General features: G+C 39.8%; 1 protein-coding gene across 7 annotated transcripts in view; it reads right to left on the bottom strand.

Annotated features, from left to right (window-relative positions):
- The window catches only part of ano1.S (anoctamin 1, calcium activated chloride channel S homeolog), a 120,027-nt gene that overhangs the window by 40,602 nt on the left and 53,599 nt on the right, over window positions 1-25,826 (bottom strand). For all 7 annotated transcript variants that reach the window (XM_018259775.2, XM_041591461.1, XM_041591459.1 and 4 more), the window contains 6 exons: window positions 17,418-17,750; window positions 8,044-8,142; window positions 5,047-5,198; window positions 3,857-3,911; window positions 2,050-2,101; window positions 480-535 (listed from right to left, as the gene is read on the bottom strand). In XM_018259775.2, coding sequence (XP_018115264.1) covers window positions 480-535; window positions 2,050-2,101; window positions 3,857-3,911; window positions 5,047-5,198; window positions 8,044-8,142; window positions 17,418-17,750 — 747 coding nt within the window. The remainder of the gene's footprint in view (window positions 1-479; window positions 536-2,049; window positions 2,102-3,856; window positions 3,912-5,046; window positions 5,199-8,043; window positions 8,143-17,417; window positions 17,751-25,826) is intronic.

The raw sequence follows: 25,826 nt of genomic DNA, 5'->3' as shown, positions 1-25,826 counted from the left end.
GCATATGCAAATTAGGGTTCCAATTCAGTTCGGTATTTGGCCAAACCTTTCCCAAAATAGTGGATTTGGTGCATCCCTATACTGCACACAATGCAAATAACCCTCAAAGCATTTTAATTGGAAACGGGGAGTGGCTTTAGGTGCCGGACACATTAATCTCTATTGTGTGGGCGTTTTATGCTTTTCTAGCGACAAGGAGTTTTCGAAATTGTGCAATTAATGTAGAATTTGGCACAAACTGCACTCTTCCTTGTTCCTACAAGGAACTTAATTCAGGTAATTTCCATACTCTCGTTGATCTTAAAATCATAGCTCAAAGCTTCTTACCCTTTAGATAACCACCCAGCATATAAGGGAGGAGTCTACCACAACAAGTAGTATACAAATATTTGTAGCAAGCCCTGCCATAATTTAGCCAGCTTCATTTAAATCTTCTGGAGAAGGAGACCTAAAACAGACTAAGCTCGAGTTATACTCACATCGTGCAGTGGATAGGCAGCACTGTACACACCATTGGCAAGCAAACTGGTAATTCCTACAGAAATGAAAATATAAGGTTTAATCTTCACAGCCAACCAGTGCAGTAAAGACAATGGCAAAATTGTGCTGACCCGTGCATCTGAACATAAAGCCTGCAGCACCCCGTGTGGTGATTGTCCCAGAAGAGGATGGAACTGGGTTATCATTAAAGTTAAATGCATATAATGATAGTTGAGGCAGATCACTTCACCTCCGGCAGTCACATCTTTACTGTCACAAGCTTATTGTTCAAACAAGCCATATAATTAGTCTATCTTTAGCTACTTTCCTTTTATTCTCTAATCTAGTCATGAAATATCAGCTGGAGCACCACAGAGACCTGTAAGAAAGGTCAGTTTGATGACAGACATTGCCGTTATTATTAGGCTGGCAGGGGTTCTAAACTTGTATCTTGAGTTCGTTGCAATCTTGAAATAATCTGAGCCACCCCAATTGCTTGACGTGTCCATCACAGAGAAGGCTGAAGGACGTAAACACTAGTGATAGGCAAATTTTATTAGCCAGGCGTGAATTTTTGGCAAATTTCCCCTAATAAATTAGCGAAACTGCTGCGAACATTCTCCACGACCAAAAATTATTTTTTTTCAAAGCAACCTTCTACTGAGTAAATGAGGAAATACTGGTAACGTGCTTTAGCAGATCTTTAAACGTTTCTTAAGACCTCTCTGAATTTTATACCTTGAATGGAAAATTAATTTAATTTGCTTACTCCCTTACTCAAAGGATTATTATGCAGTGCTGGGGATACAAACATGAGAACAGTGGCCCTTATTATTAATATAAGTGGGTGGACTGGGGATGTGGAACCACTGAATAGTGTTCTGTAAGTAAACATTTTTCCTTGATCTTTATACACAAAGAAGTGTCTTAAACTTATACCAACAGCAAAGGGTGTGTGACATACTTCAGTGATGGAGGGTTCCACGCCTTCTAGAATGCTTGTATGAGAGAAGTTGTGTGTTTGCCAATCTGTTGAGTATTTTTAATGAACCATATCAAAATAGTTGCCTCTTTAAAGGTACAGGGTATGGGACCTGTTATCCAGAATGCTCGTGGCCTGGGGCTTTCCGGATAACGGATCTTTCTGTAATTTGGATCTTCATATTTTTAGTCTACTATAAAATCATATAAACATTAAATAAACCCAATAGGCTGGTTTTGCTTCCAATAAGGATGAATTATATCTTAGTTGGGATCAAGTACAAGGTATTGTTTTATTATTACAGAGAAAAATGAAATTGGATTATTTGGAGACGACCATTATGTAATTCGGAGCTTTCTGGATAACGTGTTTCCGGATAACGGATCCCATACCTGTATAGTTTCAGTATCATTAAAACCCCCTGAACTTAGCAACATGGAGATGTTTAAAGCGGGATATTATTTTACATTTACTACACTCTATTTTTCAGTATGGGCCCTTATCCATTGCCTTGACTCTCCTATAGGGGGAGGCCATTTTTACAGTTCAGTAACATCTACCCTATACATGTGCCATGCTATCCTTACCCATGCTGTATTTGGCTTTGGTGCAAGTTGTCCGCTTCAAGATTTCATACACCTGTTGGATAGGGGATAGTAGTTATTTGAAAACTTACCAACAAACAGGTACAGTGCAATATATATATATATATATATATATATATATATAATAGATATCGGAAGAGAGGCGAGCACACACAGGTCTTAGCAGAAAAACAAAGGTGTTTATTGAACAAAAAAACTAACGTTTCGGCTAGCACTCTAGCCCTTTCTCAAAGCACCCAGGCAACAAACACCTTTATACGAGCTGTGCTGGCTTTTTCTTCCTTTATATATATAATAGGATATGTCTATTGAGGATAGGGTTGCCACTTCACCCCTTTAAAACCAAACACATATGAAATCCACAGCCTGTATGGCTAATTAGCAATTAATTTAGATGTATGATGAATGGCTGCACATAAAGGTTGAAACACACGGTGCGGCTTGTTCCGATCTGGTGCGATAAAAGGAAGCGAATGTGACGAGACGGATGAGACGAATATAATGTAAGTAATAGGAATATCGGACCTACAAGCTGCGTGAATCCGTCACGACACGACTGTCGGATGCGTACGCTGCACGTTGCGTCTTCATCCGACAGTCGTGTCGGATGCACACAGCTTATAGGTACAACATTCCTATTACTTAGGGTAGGACTACACGGACGTTTTCAGCGTGATCCGATGCGCTGCAACAAAACTCTGACGACAAATCGCATGCGATGGAAATAAGGTAAAAGAGAAATGTCAGATGAAATCGCAGCTTGTCAAATGCAAACGAAGTCGAAAAACGTCCGTGTAGTTCTACCCTTACATTATATTTGCTGCATCCATCTCGTCGCATCCGCTTCCTTTCATCGTGTCGGATCGGAACAAGCTGCACTGTGGGGGTAGAACCAAACGAGCGATTTTGGTGTCGGATCGACAAAATTTTCCTTACAAGTTGGATGTATTTGTGTGGGTTAAAATATAATGGGACTGATACAAAAATCGGATGCATAAACTACATGTAAAATTTTCCATCCGACACGACACGACTGTCGGATGTAAACTGTGTCTCCTTCTGACAAGATAAAAACGTATGAAGTCAGAAAGACTTTTTTTCCTCATTGAAATATATTGTCGGACGCATGAAGACGTATGAAGAAAAGTCTCCACCCGACTTATCTGGGTAGGACTCCACGGGCGATTTCAGCACGATCCGACGCACTGCACAAAAACGCAGGCGTCAAGATGGATGCGACGAAAATAAGGTAAGCAATAGCATTGTCGGATGGTGTTGTAGCGTTGAACTGACGCAACACAACTGTCGGATGCAGACGCTGTGCGCTGTGTCTTCATCCGACAGTCGCGTCGCATTGGATCAATGCTGCAACTTCATCCGACATTTGTATAACTTACCTTATTTCCGTTGCATCTGACTTGACACCTGCGTTTTTGCGCATCGCGTCGGATCGCGCCGAAAACGCCTGTGTAGTCCTACCCTAAATCAGGTCAATGTGCATCAAATGTGGATTCCATATGTCTTTGGTTTTAAAGGGGTGGCAACTCTAATTGAGAATCATGGAGGACAGTCTCCAGAGACTAAATCAAGACAAATACACTAAAGAACAAGTCGTAAGTGATTTCTGAACATCCGGTCCCAGAGGCTTAATATTCTTGGGAAAGCTTAGTCTATTTATTTCCATGTAATTGGAAACCAGATGCTGTGGACCTTTAATCACTGCTAAAAACTAGTAAGGGAGCAATTAACACTTATCTAATTTAGTAGGTGTTGAATCTGTAACACTTACAATGGAACTTCTTGTTTTGCTGTCAAAAAACGAGTCCTTGTCTGACATATCGAATCTGGTTAACAAAGCAGTAAATGACAAAATGTTAATAATTTGGTTATGTGTGAAGGTGTTACATATAATTATATGAGTATACCATTGCCAGTGCAGCAAAACCTGAAGCAAATAGTAATCTGCACTGCTGAAAACCCACACGCAGTTGGCTACACATGGGTTAAGGCCACCGCAGAGAGATACTAGAGAATGTGAAAGCTCCCAGTTACCATTTGATCAGAAACAAACAGATAGGCCATTCACATCTGTTCTGATAGAAAACTAATAATCAGATTATAATCAGTATAGATTTCTATAGTGTGGCATTTTAAATACAATCATTCTTCATAAAAACTGTTTCTAATATAGCTATTTAGCTGGAGTGAGCGGATGTCTAACATAATAGCCAGAACACTACTTCCTGCTTTGCAGCTCTATTGCTTTGCACTGATTGGTTACCAGGCACTGACTAACTCAGAGTTAGAGAGCTGAAAAGCAGGAAGTAGTGTTCTGGCTATTATGTTAGACATCCTCTCACTCCAGCCTTTATACATTACATTTTTGGATAACTAACTATATTAGAAACGTTTTTTTATTATGCACAGCCTATCCATTGACCCAGTTTTTATTTTTACACTGAACTGTTCCTTGAGGTGGCCATAGACGCACCGATAATATCGTACAAAAAAAATTTCGTACTATATTCAGTGCCTGTATGGTGGGAGACGAGCCGACTGATTTCAGCAAAAGACTTGGATATCAGTCGCTCGTTGATCAGGCTGGCCAGCAAATTTTGATTGGGCGTCTTTAATGGCACCTGAACTTCAAGTATCTGAGTATTTCTAAGTTAGAAATCTGAGCAACTCCGATTGCCCGAATGAACCTTATTTATGAAGAAAAAAGCCTGGAAAAATAGGGTAGGGCAAACTTCAGAGCTTTTTTCTTCATAAATAAGGTCCATTCGGGAATTTGGAGTTGCTCGAAGTTTGATATTAGAAATACTGAGATAAATTCAGACCTTGATACATAACCCTTTAAAGTAAAAAAATAAATAAAAAAAAGCGAAGGCTGGATCTACAAACCGAAGGGGAAAAAAACCAACAAACAAATATGAAAAAAGAAAAGTACAAGTAATATTGTTTATAACAAATACTCACAAGTGCTGCTTCTCCCTGGAGAAGGGGTAGGAGAGATGTTTCACTGTCTGGGGTCGGAGCCCAGCAACCTTTGGCTGAATTGGTTCGCATATTTTCTGAATAAAAGAGCTCAGTTTCTGCATTAGATCTGGTGTCTGGTTTATATGATACACCTGGAACACACAAAACAACATCATGGCTTCCAAATACAGGTATGGGACCTGTTATACAGAAAGCTCCAAATTACAGGAAGGTTGTCTCCCATAGACTCCATTTTATTCAATTAATCAAAAAAATTTTCTTTTTTCACTGTAATAATAAAACAGTAGCTTGTACTGTTGTAATCCCAACTATTACAATTACAATTAATCCTTATTGGAAGCAAAGTCAGCCTATTGGGTTTATTTAATGTTATTAAATAAATTATTTTCTAGTAGGCTTAAGGTATGAAGATCCAAATTACGGAAAGATCAGTTATCTTGAAAGCACCAGGTCCCGAGCATTCTGGATAACAGATCCCATGCCGGTAGTATAATTTCGACATTTTTATTGGTTTTGCTTTCTTCTTATTGTACCCTAACAAAACTTAAAAAGCAACAAGGCATGTAAATGCTAGGTATTATCCAGAAAGCTCCAAATTACAGAACGGCTTTTAAGCAAAATTCTATTTTAAAAAAAAAGTCCTTTATCTCAGTAATACAGGTATGGGACCTGTTATCAAGAATGCTTGGGACATGGGGCTTTACGGATAAGGGATCTTTCAGTAATTTAGATCTTCATACCTTATGTCTATTAGAAAATCATGTAAACATTAAATAAACCCAATAGGTTGGTTCTGCTTCCAATAAGGATTAATTATATCTTAGTTGGGATCAAGTACAAGCTACTGTTTTATTATTACAGAGAAAAGGGATATCAGTTGTAAATATGTAGATAATTTCATTATAATAGAGTCTATGGGAGATGCCCATTCTGTAATCGGATGATGGATCCAATGCCGGTAATAGAACCGAAGCTTGTACTAAACTAAATAAAATAACTAAATTGTATGAATCCATATTGGGGACAAAATCAGCCTACTGAGTTTACTAAGGGGCCGATTCACTAAGCTCGAGTGAAGGATTCGAATGAAAAAAAATCGAATTTCGAAGTATTTTTTTGGTACTTCGACCATCGAATTGGTTAAATTCGTTCGAATACGAACGAAATCGAACGAATCGAACGAAAAATCGTTCGACTATTCGACCATTCGATTGTCGAAGTACTTTCCCTTTAAAAAAAACTTCGACCCCCTACTTCGGCAGGTAAAACCTACCGAAGTCAATGTTAGCCTATGGGGAAGGTCCCCATAGGTTTGCTAATCTTTTTTTGATCGAAGGATTTTCCTTCGATCGTTGGATTAAAATCCTTCGATCGATCGAACGAACGTTTAGCGCTAAATCCTTCGACTTCGATATTCGAAGTTGAAGGATTTCAATTCGAGGGTCGAATTTCGAAGTATTTTTAACTTCGAAATTCGACCCTTAGTGAATCTGCCCCTAAATGTAAACCTTAAGGTTTGGTGTTCCAAATTATGGAAAGATCCACTATCTGAAAGAAATCCAAGGCTTGCGAAAACAGATCCTAGTATTAGAAGAAAAGGACTTAAGGTGGCCATTCACGGGCCGATAAAAGCCGCCGATAGACCGAGTCGGCAGCTTATCGGCCCGTGATCAGGCTTCCCCGATCGATATTTGGCCGAAAATCGGGCAGATGTCTATCGGGCAGGGGTAAAAATCACGTTGGATCGCGGATCGCATTTGTTCTTTGATGCGGTCCCGCGATCCGACTGCCCGTATTCCATACATTATGATCTGATCGTCGGGTCCTAGGCATCGGGGGGTGGGGGGGAGATCCGCTCATATTGTGAAATCACCAAATGACCAGATCTCTGTGGGTATGGCCACCTTAATTCTTTTGGATCTGAAGTATTTTTCTCTGATTTCTTATGTTTTTTGACCGAAAACTTCGGGGTGTTGCACGAAACCCAGCGCACATCAAAAAATCATTGGGACTTCTCTCATTGACTTATATACAACCTCGACAGGTCTGAGATTCAGACTTTTCCATAAATAAATTCAATATCATATATATATATATTCCATAATAAATTCAGAAAAATGTGTGATTTTTTTAAAAGTCCAATTTTATATAAAAAAATCATGAGTTTTTCATGATTTTTGTATTCGGAGTTTAGTAAATAATCCCCTAAGTATGATGCAGAGAGTGATATTCTGAGGCCATTTGCAATTGTTTTTATGTTTTGATTATTTGTGTTTTTTTCTGTTTTATAGCTTTTTACTCAGCCGCTCTCCAGTCAATTTCAGCGGTCTGGTTGCTAGGGTCCAAAGAACCCTAGCAACCATGCACTGATTTGAAGAGGAGACAAGAATCTAATTAGGGGAGGATCTGAATAGTAATAAGAGTAATAAAAAGTCACAATAATAATACATTTGTAGCTTTACAGAGTATTTGTTTTTAGATGAGGTCGGTGACCCCCATTTGAAAGCTGGAAAGAGCCAGAAGAAGAAGGCAAATAATTAAAAAAAAAACTATACAAAATAAACAATGAAGACCAATTGAAAAGTTGCTTAGAATTGTCCATTCTATAACACAGTAAAAGTTAACGTAAAGGTTTTTTTTTTGCCTCTTGCTCATTAATACTGAATCATTTAGTCTGACTTAACCAAAAATCACGTTCACACAAGCCAAACTTCTACACCAGCAATTTGCCCTTTGCTTCATTAGTAAAGCCCCTGTATTCGCATGAGCAATTACTTTCTTACAAGTTTTGGGCCTTTTCACTTTAAACAAAAGATAAGTTCAATAACTTTCCTGATAGGCCCACATCATCTTAAAAGGCAAAAAGTACTTAACAGCAATCTAGACAGAACGGGTACTATATATAAATATGTCCCGATGTTATTTATGAGCATGTGCCTCTGTAAAGCAGTCAGAGCCCATGTTGTGATCGCATACCTTTTTTGTGGGCATCTTGAGTTTCATAAACTCAGCTTCTCTGCACAGAACATTCCAAGGAGCGTGGATCTTTACAAAGCCAACGCCATGCAGTTTGGTCTGTAGCAAGAGGAAAGAAGCAGATTCAAATAAGGGACTTTCTCTCATGTGCCATATGATCACAATACTGTACATTTGCCAAAATGGAAATCCCTTTGAAATACAGGCATGGGATCCGTTATTCGGAAACCCGTTATCCAGAAAGCTCTGAATTACGGAAAGGCCGTCTCCCATAGACTCCATTTTATCCAAATAATCCAACTTTTCTGTGTAATAATAAAACAGTAGCTTGTACTTGATCCCAACTAAGATATAATTAATCCTTATTGGAAACAAAACCAGCCTATTTGGGTTTATTTAGGGGCCGATTCACTAAATTCGAGTGAAGGATTCGAAGTAAAAAAACTTCGAATTTCGAAGGTTTTTTTGGGCTACTTCGACCATCGAATGGGCTACTTCGACCTTCGACTACGACTTCGAATCGAAGGATTCGAACTAAAAATCGTTCGACTATTCGACCATTCGATAGTCGAAGTACTGTCTCTTTAAAAAAAACTTCAACCCCCTAGTTCGGCAGATAAAAGCTACCGAAGTCAATGTGAGCCTATGGGGAAGGTCCCCATAGGCTTGCTTAACTTTTTTTGATCGAAGGATATTCTTTTGATCGTTGGATTAAAATCCTTCGAATCGTTCGATTCGAAGGATTTAATCGTTCAATCGAAGGAATTGAAGGAATTATTTTCTGAGCTAAATCCTTCGACTTCGATCCGAAGTCGAAGGATTTCAATTCCTAGTCGAATATCGAGGGTTAATTAACCCTCGATATTCGACCCATAGTGAATCAGCCCCTAGATGTTTACATGATTTTCTAGTAGACATAGGGGCACATTTATCAATGGTCGAATTTCGAAGTTTAAAAAAATTCGAAATTCGACCATCGAATGGCATTACTTCGATATTCGAAGTCAAAGGTTTTTTAAAATTGAATTTGGTCATATTCGGTCAAAGAAAAATCGTTCTATCGTATGATGAAATCCTTCTAATCGAACGATTCGAACGATTTAATCGACCGATTGAACGATTTTACTTCGACTTCTAAAAACTTAGCCAAATGTTCACTATCGGTTCTATGAGGTCCCCATAGGCTAACATAGCAATTCGGCAGATTAAAGTGTCGAAGTCAAACTTTTTTAAAGAGACAGTACTTTGATCTAACTTTTTTACTTTGAATCAAAGTCGAGGTCGAATTTAGGCCTATTCGATGGTCGAAGTACCCAAAAATTAGTTCGAAATTCAACGTTTTTAAATTTAAAAATTCACTTCGACCCTTAGTAAATGTGCCCCTTAGGGTATGAAGATCCAAATTACAGAAATATCCGTTATCCGGAATACACCAGGTCCTAAGCATTCTCTATAATAGGCCCCATACCTGTACTTATAGTAGATAAAATCAATTGGCGCAAAATGGTAACTTATTCTTTTGATAAACAGTATCTTCTAAAGTAAGTCCCGAACATTCTGGATAACAGGTCCCATACCTGTACAATTATGCCATTAGTGAGCGGTATGAAGTTTATAGGTTACTGTGGTTCAAAATAATAATGGCTCCTGCATTGCTAAGTGCAACCAAATAAATAGACTGTCATATTCCCTTTCATATGACATTTGGGGGGTTATTTTTCAAAATACAAATTGACATTTTAAATTAAAAAAAAAAAAGTCAGACCAAACTAGAATTCCCGATTTGCCCTTATTTATCAATATAAAAAAGTAAAAAAAATTGATTGGAAAAAGACACAGCTTTTTCGGATTGTCGCACAAAAACGTTGACTTTTTAAGATTATTGAGCGGAAATCTGAATTTTTAGAATTTGATAAAAAAAAAAATCAGACCAAACCAGAATCCACGATTTGCCCTTATTTATCAATAAAAAAAGTAAAAAAAATTAATCGGGGAAAAAACACAACTTTTTCGGATTGTCGCACAAAAACGGTGACCTTTTCAGATTATTGAGCGGAAATCCGAATTTTTAGAATTTGACACCCGAAAAGCAGTGGTGTAACTAGATATTACAGGGCCCCACAGCAAATTAATTCTAGGGCCGCTACCATATCCAGAGGTTGCCCTTTTTTTATCAATATATGTTGAAATTGCTCATTATTTTGGGCCATATGGGGCCCCCAATACTTCCTGAGCCCCCCTGCAGCCACAGGGTCTGCTTCATCTATAGTTACGCCCCTGCCGAAAAGAATATTTCATGAAATCAGCGGAAAAGTCCGAAATGTTCGGATTATCGTATAAAACCCAGTCCAGGCAATAATATCTTCAAACTGCGAACAGGACCTCTGCCATTGACTTTTTACAGGGCCTCGACTGGTTGAAGATGGAGTATTTTCAGATGTGGACTTTTTGCAGCTTCAGGGTATAATAAATCTCGAAAAATTTGAGATTTTTTTTTGCACTAAAAATTCAGATTTTATAGAATTTTTTAGTGTTTTTAACATTCGGACTTTACTAAACAACCCCTTAGACTTCTATTTCTTCAATTGATTATTTTGGGGAACACTTTAAAAGAACCCATATAACATGACATATAACATTAACTCAGAAATATCTTTACTTTAGAAGATACTTTTTATAAAAGAATAAATTACCATTTTGCACCAATTACTTTTATCTACTATAAGTACAGGTATGGGACCTATTATCCAGAATGCTTGGGACCTGGGGTATTCCAGATAATGGATCTCATTAATTTGGATCTGCATATCTTAAGTCTACTATAAAATCCTGTAACCATTAAATAAACCCAATAGGCTGGTTTTGCTTCCAATAAGGATTAATTATATCTTAGTTGGGATCAAGTACAAGGGACTGTTTTATTATTACAGAGAAAAGTGAAATCAGTTTTAAAAATTTGGATTATTTCATTATAATGGAGTTTATGGGAGACGGCCTTTCCATAATTCGGGAACTTTCTGCATAACAGGTTTCCAGATAACGTATCCGATACCTGTACTATATAGTTGGATGAAAAAAAATGCAGTGAATTCTGAATTCTGGAATATAGATTTATGATTGCTGTATTGCTTTCTTGCAAATTATTTTTCAGGCCCCCAAAATGTCTAGAGATTGACCTGTTTTACCAGAATTTATTGAAATTGTATATGAATTAGGGCCTCATGGGGCCCCTATACCTCCTGGACCCCTCTGCAGCCGCAGGGTCTGCTTCCTCTGTAGTTACGTCCCTGTATAGGATCCGTTATCCGGAAATCTGCTATCCTGAAAGCTCCAAATTACAGAAAGCCCATTTCATATAAACTCCATTTTATACAAATAATCCGAATTTTTAAAAATGATTTTGTTTTTCTCTGTAATTATAAAACAGTCTCTTGTACTGTCCCAACTAAGATATAATTAATCCTTATTGGAAGCCAAATCAGCCTTTTTGGGTTTATTATAATGTTTACTTGATTTTCTAGTGGACTTCGGGTATGAAGGTCCAAATTACGGAAAGATCCATTATCTGGAAAAACCTGAGCTTTCTGGATAACAGGTCCCATACCTTTAATAATTTTGATTCAAACTAACTCTTCTGCCAGGGACACAAAGCTAACAGTGGCTTGGCTAGTTAATAGATGAGAACCGCCTTTCCTATAAATGTAAGATATTCATATAAGGAACAATCTGGGTATATAATATATTATGCTCTTATGCTTTATTTTCTATTTATGGGGAAATAAAGTACCCAAATACTGCCTTTAAGACAATCCACCTTTAAAAAGGCAAATCCCCTTCAACACAGAGAGTCGGGTTTAGCACATTAGCATGTTATATAACCTTATCTTTAGTAATGTGTGTAGAGAACAGAACAGCATTACAACATACAAAATAATGACGGGACAAAAAGGGATCAAGCGTCTGGCAACAGTGACAACATTAACATATCATCATACAGACGCCTCCATTAGAAACAAATTGCTATTTATAAGCATGCAGGTTGCACACCAGTCTCCCCACTTGCAATAATAGACACAGAGGCTTTCAAACCATAATTTGATTGCCGGTATGTACTGCTAGAGTCTAGTCCAGGAGAAAATGACCTCCTAAGGATTAACCTTGTTTCATTGTAGCACATAAGCCAAGGGCGTGACTACAGACGAAGCAGACCCTGCGGCTGCAGGGGCCCCAGTGGGTATAGGGGCCCCATGAGGCCCGAATTAATGAGCAATTTCAACATAGATTTATAAAAAAGGACAACCTTAGCATAAGTTGGGGGCCCTAAAATGAATTTACTGTGGGACCCAGTAACATCTACATATGCCACTGACCCAAACCCACTTGTGTTGCTGCAAATGAGTATCTTTATATAAACATGTGGAGGCTGAACTGAGCACCTGGGAGTTTTATGCTGTTTGACTAAAATAATGTAAGAAATATTAAAAACTGCTTTTTCTCAGAAGAGAACTGACATGGTCTCAAAATGTAACCGAGCACTACACTGAACATCATCAGTGGCATGAGAGAGAATATTTAGTAAGCGTTCTGCTTATTAGTAATTGACACACCATATAGGCAATATATTAGTTTATACTGCTACCAGGGCCGCCATCAGGGGGGCACTGGGGGGACAATTGTCCCGGACCCAATGGCTTCTATATGTTAAGGGGGGACAGCCGTGTTGCGTTTCCTGGATTAGCTGGGCACTAGTGATGTGCGGGTCAGGGTTTCCCGCGCCCACCCAGGGTCCTTTAATAGACCTGCGCCGCGATATTGTCACAAAAGGGGTGGGGCGAGCAGACGCAACACTATAAAACCGGAACCCGGAAGTCTGATGCCAGCATTTGAAGGTGACGGGGAAAGCAGGAGAAGAGCTCAACCCGCACCCTCCTGCCACCTGCGAGGAGCACTGCAAGGTCGACCCTGGTTCAGCCCACACATCCTTTGAACTGCCAATGTAGGAGCGAGTTCCACCGAAGTAGGAGCCGAGTTGTGCCAAAGTAGGTGCTGAGTTGTGCCGAAGTAGGTGCTGACAGGCCTGGACTGGGAGTCAAAATAGGCCCTGCCATTCCAAGTACACAGAGGCCCAAACAGCCCCCTACCAGCCCAATTAGCCCCCTACCAGCCCACTATATGGTAACTTTCTATGGAACCATACAGCAGCCCCTCTGGCATTTGCCAGAACCCACAGATTGCAAGTCTGGGCCTGGGTGCTGAGTTGTGCCGAAGTAGGAACCTAGTTGAGCCGAAGTAGAAGTGAGTTGCGCCGAAGTAGGAGCCGAGTTGAGCCGAAGTAGAAATGAGTTGTGCCGAAGTAGGAGCCGAGTTGAGCCAAAGTAGAAGTGAGTTGTACCAAAGTAGGAGCGAGTTGCACCGAAGTATGAGCCGAGTTGTGCCAATGTAGGAGCCGAGTTGAGCTGAAGTAGGAGCCAAGTTGCGCCAAAGTAGAAGCCGAGCCATGCTGAGCAGTTTTGTTTTTTTTTTTAAACCTGTAGGCACAATTTTTTTTTAACTTGGGGGGGTACTGGACGGTGATGTTTTTTTTTAACTTGGGGAGGGGGCCCTGACCACAAATGTTTTTTGTTTGTTTTTTAATTTGGGGGGGGGCTGGTGACCAAGGTTTTTTTTTACTTGAACCTGTCCCACCAATGTTTCTTTTTTTAACTTGTAGGGGGGCCACGGCATCAATGTTTTTTTTTTACTTGTAGGGGAGCCCAGAAAATGTTGTTGTATGGGGCTCTGCAAATTCTGATGTTGATTCTGACAGCTATTATTGTCTTATGGCTTTGGGAATGGTTATTGGCAACACAATGTTGCCATGGGCAGTTCCTAGAGTGATCTGACAGTAGATGTTCGGCTATAGTTCCCTCCCCAGTGGTGTGAGTATAAGGCTGTACAAGTGTCCCTGGGTCAGGAGAATAGGAGTAAGAGTGAATAAGCAGTTTTAGGTAAAAGCTAACAAATACAGAGTTTTGTTTACCAGCTTTAGAGATTGAGTCACTTTGTACATGATACACTGCTAGCTGTTCAGCTGACGGTTATTCGTTTCTCAGCACACATGATAACTGAGCTGAATGCAAGCTGCAGATTATATTACAGAAACTTCGGCCAGCTCCCCTCTGCTTCTCAGGAAAGACAACATATATATTTTTATTAAATACATTGTACCCAGTACCAACTGTCTTCTTAGTACACTAACCCAGTGCCTGCTATGTAACCTTCTAGATATGCTGCATGAATGCACTGAATATTTCTTTTACATGAGCTCCATAAATGACTTTTCAATCCCTCCCATGCAAGCCAAGTGAAAAGTTCCAGTACAGTAAGTGCTCAGACACATGCAGGCGGTATCTGCTTATTTATTTAGACTTTCACTAACCCATGAAATGCAGCCCTATATCTCTAACTAGTAACTACCCTCCTTGATATCTACTTCACTGCACAAATGACCCCGATTTCAAATTGAACATAGCAAATAATTGAACTGTCTGTCCTTCTTCTCAGTCCTGATCCTACTTCTTTTTATAGATACTACTACTGACAAGCCCATATAGCCTGTTGATTCAGCATCTCTTCCAAAGATACATTAGGTAGAGGGTTAGCGGGATGAGTGGCATTTCAGCTTGTTTTTTTTTAAAATTTTATATTGTGGGGAGATGTCTCTCTCTCTACTTAAATGCTTGCTCTCCCAACCCCCTACCTAATGTGTTTTTGGAAGAGATCATGCTAAATAAAGAGAGAAGCAGGTATGGTCGTTCTCCCCCCAAAGATAACACTTTATTTTTTCACTTAGTTACGACTGACGCATGGACACTGCCTTGACGGGGCGCATCAGCTTATGCATACTTTGTACAAACTTCGTAACTAAAAGTGTCTTTTTTATGAAAAGTTACAGTTCAGTTGTGCAAAAATGTTTTCCCATTGGAGTGCTGGGGTCAGGGCCGGAACTAGGAGTAGGCAGGGTAGGCACGTGCCAGGGGCGCAAAGCTTAGGGGGCACCAGGCACATAACTGCCTTGTCGCCTACCCCATGTCCGTTCCTGTGTCTCCCTGGCTGCCGCTGGTAATTTGCGTTTAATGCGCTTGCGCGCATGCGCGATTGAGCAGACACTAAGCCGGCGCCGTGGCCGGGCAGGTTGCCTAGGGTGCCTGGCCGGGTTGGCCCGGCTCTGGCTGGGGTTAACTTGTGTAGTGTGTATATTAAGCCTTGCCCATGTGCACCCAATTGGAAAGGGGTTGAGCGGCTTTTCAGCATTTCAACTCGCGAACGATGAGCTGGTGCACTCAAAAAAAGTCACTGCATGGGTGCTGGTCAAACTCGCAACCTTGCGAGAGGAAGACCAGGCCGAGTTTGATTTGGTGGTGCATACGCACTGACAATTCCTATGTGGATACAGAGGGGATTGTCCTGCTCACAATGCCAGTGTAGATCCTCTGTGAAGGGCGATAGAACGAAGATTGAGCCAGATCATCAACTCCATTGGGGTAAGGAGTTCCCTAGGTCGGAACTCTGGAGATTCTGGGTAGCGATACCCATGATCTATTTTTAATTTTTATGTTTGCACTTATCAGGGGCACGTGATATATAAATAATAAACCACCTTTCAGTCTCTGTATACTTCAGGAAGTAATGTTACAATTTCATCCATCTTTGTAACTCGCCATAGATGTCCTAACTAACCCATGATTTGTGTATTACAGCCAATCAGCTCCAAAAGGTAAGTCTGGTTAATAAAGTCACCACTTTATTTAGGGGCAGATTTATCAAGGGTCGAATTTCGAAGTTAAAAATACTTTGAAATTCGACCATCGAATTGGAATACTTCAACTTTGAATATCGAAGTCAGCGTTTTTTTCATCGAATTTGGGTATCCTGCGGTCCTTCGAACGATTCGAAGGATTCAAATGATTTTACTTCGACTTCCAAAAAAATGCTCTAGAAGGTCCCCATAGGCTAACATATAGCACTTCTGCAGGTTTAATTTGGCAAAGTATTGAAATCAAAGTTTTTTTAAAGAGACAGTACTTCGATTATCGAATGGTAGAATATTCGAACTATTTTACTTCGAATCGAATTCGAAGTCTTAGTATCCTATTTGATGGTTGATTAAACCCTTAGAATTGAACGATTCAAAGGATTTCAGCGATCGATCGAATGATTTTACTTCAACTTCTAAAAACTTAGCCCCATAGGCTAACATATAGCACTTCGGCAGGTTTAATTTGGCGAAGTATTGAAATCAACGTTTTTTTAAAGAGACAGTACTTCGATTATCGAATGGTCGAATATTCGAACTATTTTACTTCGATTCGAAGTCGAAGTCGTAGTATCCTATTCGATGGTGGAAGTATCCAAAAAATTACTTCGTATTTCGAATTTTTTAACTTCGAAAATTCCCTCTAATTCACAGATAAATCTGCCCCTTAGTGTATAGGCATTTAGGAGCCAGTTTCAACACACATCTCAAATCCTATGACAGCTCACTTGGTCGTCATTTAATGTATGACGCTTATATGTATGATGTGATGCCTATTCTGTTTCTCACCCACCCATGCCATGCCAGACCTAATGGTTTCTTGCAAGAGGAAAATAACACCATAGGGAGCTATGGAATGGAATGAGGAAGGCTGTAGCTAGTCAGCAAGACTAAAAGAGGTTTATGTAAAACAAACTATGAGCTGAGCCAGTAACATATTCATGGAAGCTATGAAAAGAGCAAGAGTCACATAAAGGTATATTCAGCTTCTATTCCATTATGCAGACCTCATCAGTACTAAGTAAAGGATATAGTGTAAACCTTGCCTGGAGTTGGACAGACCTTCTTAGTAATTGGCTGTTGCTTAAGTATAATGGTGTTTTTTGTACATAATAATAGTTTGTGCATAATTCTCAGAGGAACGTTTATCTTACTTTTCAACATACTCTCACAACTGCACAAATATTGAGCTGAAAAAAAACTGTCAAGGTAATGGTGCCCACCATGGACAGACACTGGCTGCCAAAGTAGTGAGCAGGTGAAAACTTCTGGTAGATATTCAACAGGTCAAGTGGAGACTCTGTAAAAATCCCAAAACAATTGCCAAAGGGCCAACCAGTCACAGTCATGATTTGGCTAACTATGTGGGCGCATATACTGTATGCAATACATACTTTACATGTGTCTATGAGCTATCTGGTGCAACACACACTTATAATAATGCCTATGATTAAGGGAATGCTTTCCCGAAACGCGTAAGGCGATATTGTTACCCATCATACAAAAAACCTCTTTATATTTATCCGGAGTGCCACCTGAACTACTTCTTTGGACTTATAATAATGTTCATCATTTTTACCTCTTCATCCCTTTCCAGTTCTAGACCAGTCTCTATCAGGTTGCCTTCATATTCTTCCCTTCGGAAACGTTTGTCATCTTCATGATAATCCATTTTAGGCTCTGCTTCCATTGCCTCCAGGTCAGCTCCTCCCCCAGGCAGATGGTGATCATCCTTTGGGCTGTGCAAGCTATGTACAGAGTTGCTGTTATGGTTCTTTTTGTGTGGTGTTCTGCTGCCAGAAGACTTCTTGTAGGTGAATGCCAGGATATAATCCACTTTCCTCTGCCCATCTCCAAAGAATAAGCCATGTTTACAGCCGGTGTCCCGATCTGCTCCCAAGGAGTTTAGCAACTGCAATGAAAGAAACAGGCAGAAAATTATTTCTGGTCAATGTCAAAAATTTATACACTGTCTTTACAATTTCCTTTTCAAATTGTTTAATTTACACCCTAGAACCATGGTCAGACTGGGCAACCGGATAAAACCCCGGTTGGCCCCAACGACCCAGACGCGTACCCATTTGCAGCCCCATGCTGTCCCCTGATATCCCCCGGGAGCGGGGTTGCTTCTGAGGAAGGGGGATATGTCCAACATTGCCTAGAACTGTATTGCTCATGTGACTTGGAGTAAGGGCTTTACCACACGGGCAGATTCGGGGAGATTTAGTCGACTGGCGACTGATCATCTCTTCTTCGGGGCAACAATCTCCCTGAACTGCCTTCCCCTGCCATCCGCCTGCTAAAATGAAAAATCGCCTGCGGCAATGCACTCGCGAAGCTTCGATTTCTGAAGTTGCCTCACGAGGAAACGTCAGGCGACTTCGGAAATCGAATCTGCCCGTGTGCTAAAGCCCTTAATGGAGAAGTAAAGATTAACTAAAGAAGTAGCTAGAAATGTTGTACATTATGTTTTTGCTTCAGTACCAGCCCAAGGCAACCACAGCCCTTTAGCAGCAAAGATCTGTGTCTCCAAAGATGCCCCAGTAGCTCCCCATCTTCTTTTCTGCTGATTCACTGCACATGCTCTGTGCTGCTGTCACTTACTGAGCTTAGGGTCCCACTCACAATATTCAGTACACATAGAATAGAAATGTCACAATATCAGACTGATTAATAATTAATACAGATAATTACTACATGACAGCACAGAAACCAGTGCAATTAGCATCAGAATTTAATAATCAACCCTGTGGCATCAGCTTATATTACAGTCCAACCTCATTTTCTGCTTGATAATTAGTGACGAGCCCTAAGCTTAGCTTCTCAACAGCTGCTCAGAGCCCACTGAGCATGTGAGTGTCACAGACACTTTCCAAGATGGTGACCCCCTGTGACAAGTTTGAAGTCCTGGATCATTGCTGCTATTGACAAGCTGAAACTTTAGCCTCGTGCAATAATTTCAGTATATAAAATATGGCATTTTTAGCCAAATCAAAGGGGTTAGTTCTCCATTAAAATTAGCCTCCTGTCCTGTCCTAGCCCAGAAGCCTTCTATAACCTATTAGCAATGTGCATATTCTTCCTATAATTTAAGCCCATCCTTTTTGTTTTTATTTATAGTCAACTAGTTATTGGATATACAGACAGTCATGGTGGAACGACCTACCACTGCAGCTCTGAGCATTGCACTCAAAGGGAAATCATTTAGTAGTCAGGTCTGAAAAAACATGTGGAATTTTCTTTACATCTCTAAAATAATCCAGCCTAAAAATCCAATTATTGATTGAACAGGATCCTAACCCAATTCTTTGATTAATGAGATATTCAGTAGTCTGTTTTTCTAAAATGAAACTCCCAGCATTCTACAACAGACAAATGCAGGTTTGCAATGTAACCCTAAATCATCAAGGGCAGGACTCCACCGACGATTCCGCTGCGATCCGACGCGCTGCGCAAAAACACAGGTGTCATGTCGGATGCGACAGAAATAAGGTAAGTAATTCTATTGTCGGATCGTGTCACAGCGTTAATGCGACGCGACTGCCGCTGCAGCGTTTATTATTTCCGTCGCATCCGACATGACACCTGCATTTCTGCGCAGCAGGTCGGATCGCGCCGCAATCGTCCTTGGCGTCCTGCCCTTAAGAACAATAAAACCTAAATACTATAAAACAATGCTATACCTGAACCTCTTCCTAAATACAACTATGTCAGTCACACTATTCAACGTACAGGTGTAGGATCCGTTATCCGGAAACCCATTATCCAGAAAGCTCCAAATTACAGAATGGCCATCTCACATAGACTCGATTTTATCCAAATAATCGGAATTATTACAAAAGATTTCCTTTTTTGTCTGCAATAATAAATCAGTACCTTGTACATTATCCAAATTAAGATTTAATTAATCCTTATTGGAGGCAAAAAACAGTCTATTGGGTTTCTTTCTTCCAAATTATGGAAAGATCCATTATCCAAAAAACGCCAGGTCCTGAGCATTCTGGATACTAGGTCCCACTTTGTGTCAGCAAATAGCCGAGGGGTCACTGTTCCACAAAGGTAGTTTAAAACTATGACAGTATATGAACAAAACCATCTGTCTCTAGGTGACTGATAGTTAAACAAAGCTTAGAATTATAAATATTACAAGAACCTGGTAATAAACATGTTCATTTGGTACAGAATGCAGCGGACAGGATTGTTTACTTAAGAATGTTATATTGTTAGAAAACAGACATTTTGCTCTCATATGCTTTACGGAAGGGTTAACCCCCAAAACTTAGCAGCCACTACCAAATGAGCTGGCTATACATGTGCATGAGTGAGCTGAAAAGGACATAAGAGTGGCTCCCAGGGTTTGGCATAGTAGAAAATAAGACAGGAGAAAACTCATAGGGGCAAATTTACTAACCTCTGAAAAATCGCCAGCGATGGCTTCGCTCACAGCGCAACACTTCGCCAAGAGTAGATTCGCCAGGCCAACGCTAATTCACTAAAATCCGAAGTTGCGCTAGCATTACTGCACCATGCGAAGCAAAGTTGCGCTAGTGTTGGCCAATTTGCATACGGCAGTAAGTTAAAGTTCAATGGACGTATATGTTGCAACAAATACATTACACTACACAAGCCCAGGGAACCTTAATAAAATAAAATAAAGTTGTTATAATGCCCTACACATGAGCCCAGTGTATAGTTTATGTGCCATATGTTAGGGAATGTAGGGGGGAAGTTGGTTACCCCAAAGAAAATTTACGCTCTTTTGCAGCTTATCACCTTGAAAAAAGGAAAAGACGCCAGTGTTTTTTGGGACTTAGAAAAATTTTCAATTGTTTTTTAGGAAGTCCTGTCTACTCTATTGCACTTTGCCTGATCTGAACTGGCAAAGGCAAGTCTGGCGCAAGAGGTAACGTTCAGTAAAATCCACATCTTAATGAATTTGCGTAGTTACGTCCATTCACCAGAGCTCAAATTCGCCTGGCGTTAGGGAGTGAAGTACTGCTAGAGTTTATCTCTTCTATAGCGAAGTTACGCCAGCAACTGTTAGTAAATTGGCGAAGTTCCGAAATGACGTCACCGAAATTCGCCAGCGTTAGTCACTTCGCCCTTTAGTAAATTTGCCCCATAGGCTAGAGCAGAATCAGATGAAATGTTGTATATTAAAGGGGAACTATCGCGAAAATAAAAGTTTAATGTAAGCTTCAGCACACTGAAATAAGAAGTTTTCTAAATATAATCAATTAAACATTCTGTACCATTTCTGAAATAATCAAGTTTATGTTCACTATTCCTCTCTCGGCATCTGTTTCTCTTCATTCTGGCGTCATGCAGTAGTTGGGTGTCAGATATTCACAGTTAGATCCAATATACCTTATAGCTGTGATCCCAGCTCGTGAGCAACATGTTGCTCACCAGCTCATTTGATGTTGCTCCCAGTGACTTCAAAGCAGGAGCTTATTTTTGAATTTTTGGCTTGACGGCAAGTTTTGGTTGAATAAAAACCAGGTGTCCTGCCAAACAGAGCCTCCTGTAGGCTGCCAGTCCACATAGGGGCTCCCAATAGTCAATCACAACCCATATTTGTCACCCCGAGGGACATTTTCCATGATTATGTTGCTCTCCAACTTCTATTACTTTTGAATGTTGCTCATGCGTAAAAAAAAGTTTGGGGATCCATGTCTTATAGGGAGGCTCCTTTTTGCCGAGAAGATGTATTAGAGCTCACTCTATTAAAATCACCAGACATCATGTCTCTCTACATGCAGAATTTATGCAAAAGGAAGTTATTTTGTTAGATTTTGATTGTACTAGTATAGGTTACATGAGTGAGCTTTAATACATCTCCTAGGAAAGGAAGCCTCCCTCTAAGATATATTGGATCTTGTGTTGTTTTTACCATTGGCCTGTAGATGTCACTGTGCCCAGACTTATACTGTGCATAAGTACCCAAAACATAACAGATTGATGAGGAGTTGGCTCTTCTACCTCTGCAGCAGCCTGCACCTTTTCTTCCAAACCCTGGTGAGCCTACCATACCTTTTTCTGCTTTGATTCGTATGTTTGAATACTACATTATTGCTGCTGACCAATGGAAGATTTCTGCAGCCAGAAAGCGCTGCCTGGTAGCAGAGGGACAACGTATATTCTATACATTACCATTACCTGATGAGACTTATGAAACTGTGTTGCTGCTATAAAGAACTTTAAAGCTATAAATGTGGTTGCTGAAAGATATAAATTCCGCCAACGTGGACAACGTAATGGCGAATCCACAGCAAAATTTGTAGCAGCTTTGAGAGAGCTGGTTGTTACCTGTGAGTTAGGGACTCTAACATATGAAATGCTAAGAGACCAAATAGTGGAAAAAACAAACTTACATTAGAGAGAGACTGCTCCTAGAGCAGGATTTAACCCTTGCAAAGGCTATTACAGTTGCTAACCAAATTGAAACAGCAGTGGCAGAGGCTAAAACTCTCAGTCAGGGAACTGCTGGGAATGTACAGACTGTGAATTCAGCACTGTGGCCTAATAATGCACAGTCACAGGCAAAATACAGTGCTAAGAAAGGGGATTCACCTACACTGCAAAACCTTGCAGCAAATACAAATAGAAATACTGCTTTGGCTGTGGTTCAACACAACACACTGCAAATCATGTTACATGTCCTGCAAAAGCTAATCGGTGCCGCAAATGCACAAAAGTAGGACATTTTGCTAAGATCTGGCGTAGTTCTGCTAAAGCAGTTCATGAAGTCATTTCTACAAATGTCACAGTATTAAGTGTGGATAAAGCTGGTACATTTATTCCAGACAAGTTTATATGCACTGTCAGTGTCAGTACTGCTTCTGCTGACAAGGGACACTCCATTAACCAACAGGTTCAGCTGTTTCTATACTACCAAAGGATATTTTCTTGAAATACTTTGCAAAAGATCCGCTTGTTGCACCTGCCCCGAAACTGGTCAGTTACTTAAAGGATCCAATCCCTGTGCTTGGTTGCTTGCCAGTGACTGTACAATTTGAATCAAATACTGCAAAATGTGACTTTTACATTGTGAATAAGGGTACTGCTATACTTGGAAGGGATCTCTTTGCTGCATTAAACCTACAATTAGTTGATGGTCTCATTACTACAGCACCAGTGCCTGCCACACAGCCAGTGTCTAAAATTTCAGCACAAAGCAACACTTCACTGGGCTGTGCAAAGAACTTTGTAAACAAAGTGAAGTTCAGACCAGATGTAAAACCAGTACCATTCCCTGATTCAGCATGGGAAAAACCTGCTATTGATATGATCGGTCCTTTTACAGATGCTCCTATAGACTGTAGATTTGCTATAACCTTGATAGACTATTACAGTAAATGGCCTGAAATTGAAATTCGTTTCTCATATAACATCAGCTACAGTAATAACATTTCTGTCTACAGTCTTCAGCAGAGAAGGTAATCCAAAGGAGTTAATATCAGACAACGGACCACAGTTTGTCTCATATAAGTTTGAATCCTTTCTGAGAGAGAGGAATTTAGTGCATAGGAAATATTCAGTGTATTACCCACAAGCAAATGGAGAAATCGAGCCATTCAACAGAAGTCTGAAAGAAGCACTACAGACAGCAAATCTTACTGGGAAATCTTGGAAAGTATTTACAACAGAGTTCCTACATAACTACAGAGCAATGTGCCATGCAACAACCCAATCATCTTCAGCTGAATTATTACATGGCAGACAGATGCACCCTAAGTTGCATGTTGCAGACATCACAAAATACTGTGCCTACAAAATCGTCTACTGCTGAGATTGTGGACCTTCAACAAGCCAAATGCAAGGAAAAAGTGGTGCAAGAGAAGTACACTTTCAGCCTGGATCTTTAATCAGAATTAAGAAACCAGGAATACTGAAACAAGGACAATCTAAATTTACTACACCACTTGAAGTGAGGCGCCAGCGAGGACCATACACATATGAACTGTCTGATGGACGCATATGGAATGCAAGTCGTCTTGCTCCTGTTAGATAATGCTTTGATGAAGGACATTTTCCTACTCCTGATGTCAACCGCAATAGTCCTGAAGAAAGTGAACCTATAAGGCATACTGAGATAATCAAAAAATTACCTTCATGGACTCAGGACTATGTGATGTGAATAATGTATATTATTGCTTTAAGATGCATTGTTGTTGTTTATTACATATGCCCAAATGCTTTCCGACTATAGGGGGAATATGTGGTGTTTATACAAATGGCCTGTAGATGTCACTGTGCTCCGACTTAAACTGTCCATACATCCTGACAGCTTAAAAGTTAAAGTTGCTGTTGTGTAATGCCTGCATGAGCCTGCTAATAAAGCACTGTTATACTCTACTCATCCTCGGCTACCTTTGTAAGGCAGTGTGATCTGTAGTTTTTCGAGTGATAGGTAACGTTACATTGTCGGATAAATGACCCATGTGTAGAGCAAATTGCCCATTTGAAAACATTGTCATGTGAAAAAAATGCCTATTTTTGACAGTCAATTTGTTTTTCTTGTCTCGATAAGTTCAAAGAGGATGACAAATGACAAACACAGTTGTGGGGGACAGAGATACAGCCAGGACCTTTATTAAAAGAAATGTTCTGCTTTGATGTGTGGTTTTGATGCTTCGTGTAGGATACAGGTATGGGATCCATTATCTGGAAACCCTTTATCTAGAAAGCTCAGAATTACAGAAAGGCCATCTCCCATAGACTCCATTTTATCCAAATAATCCAAATTTTAAACATGATTCCCTTTTCTCTGTAATAATAAAACAGTACCTTGTACTTGATCCCGACTAAGATATAATTAATCCTTATTGGAAGCAACAGCACCCTATTGGGTTTATTTAATGTTTATAAGATTTTTTTAGTAGACTTAAGGTATGACGATCCAAATTACGGAAAGATCCGTTATCTAGAAAACCCTGCATTCTGGATGACAGGTCCCGTACCTGTATAGAAAACTTAAAGCTGCTATCAAGAGCAGCCGGTGCACATGTATTTAAACTTTAACAGCTCAGGTCGTGCTTTGTACATTTTTTATTCAGATAAGCAGGGAAGTATATTTAAAGGAACTGGCTTACACAAGAAGTCTAAAGAATGATATCTCCCCTTAGAAATGTATTCGGTGGCTGTAAATGCAAAGCAAATAATTGAAATCTTACAGAGATGACCCTTTAATGGCGTCAATAATGGCTCCCTATTTCCAATTAACCTGACAGCTAATTTTAACATTCAAATGTTTCCTTTTTTATCTACAGGTATAGGACCTGTTATCCAGAATGCTCGGGACCTGGAGTTTTCTGGATACCGGATCTTCCTGTAATTCAGATCTTCATACCTTAGGTCTACTTGAAAACCATTAAGGGGCAGATTTATCAAGGGTTGAATTTTCGAAGTAATGGGAGTTTTTTTTTTTTTAACTCCCATAACTTCGAAATTCAAATTAAGAAAGACCAAAAGAAATTTATCAAAAAATCGAAGGTTTTTTTGCTGTGCGAATAGGTCTGTTTTCAATAGAATTCGAATTGTACAAATCGAGGTAAACTTTGATTTTTCAGAGTCCACCAATTGACTCCAAATGGGTTTTAGGAGGTCCCCCATAGGCTAAAACAGCGATTCGGCAGGTGTTAGATGGCGAATGGTCAAAGTCGAATTTTTAAAGAGACAGTACATGATAAATTTCGATATTCAAATTTTCAAATTATTTTCAAATTCAAATCGAATTTGGACTGTTCCCTAGTTGAAGTACACAAAAAATAGCTCGAAAGGTATTTCCAAAAAAAATTGATTTCTCAAAGTCCACCAATTGACTCCAAATAGGTTTTAGAAGGTTCCCCATAGGCTAAATCTGGTGTTAGATGGCGAATGGTCAAAGTCGAATTTTTAAAGAGACAGTACATGATAAATTTTGAGTTCCCGATTTTTTTTCAAAATCGAATCGAATAAGGACCATTCCCTAGGCGAAGTACACAAA

The sequence above is a fragment of the Xenopus laevis genome, chromosome 4S, assembly GCF_017654675.1.
Source record: "Xenopus laevis strain J_2021 chromosome 4S, Xenopus_laevis_v10.1, whole genome shotgun sequence".
Lineage (NCBI taxonomy): Eukaryota > Metazoa > Chordata > Amphibia > Anura > Pipidae > Xenopus > Xenopus laevis.
Note: the sequence above shows the minus strand (reverse complement) of the source record. Positions and strands in the feature narration are given on the sequence as shown.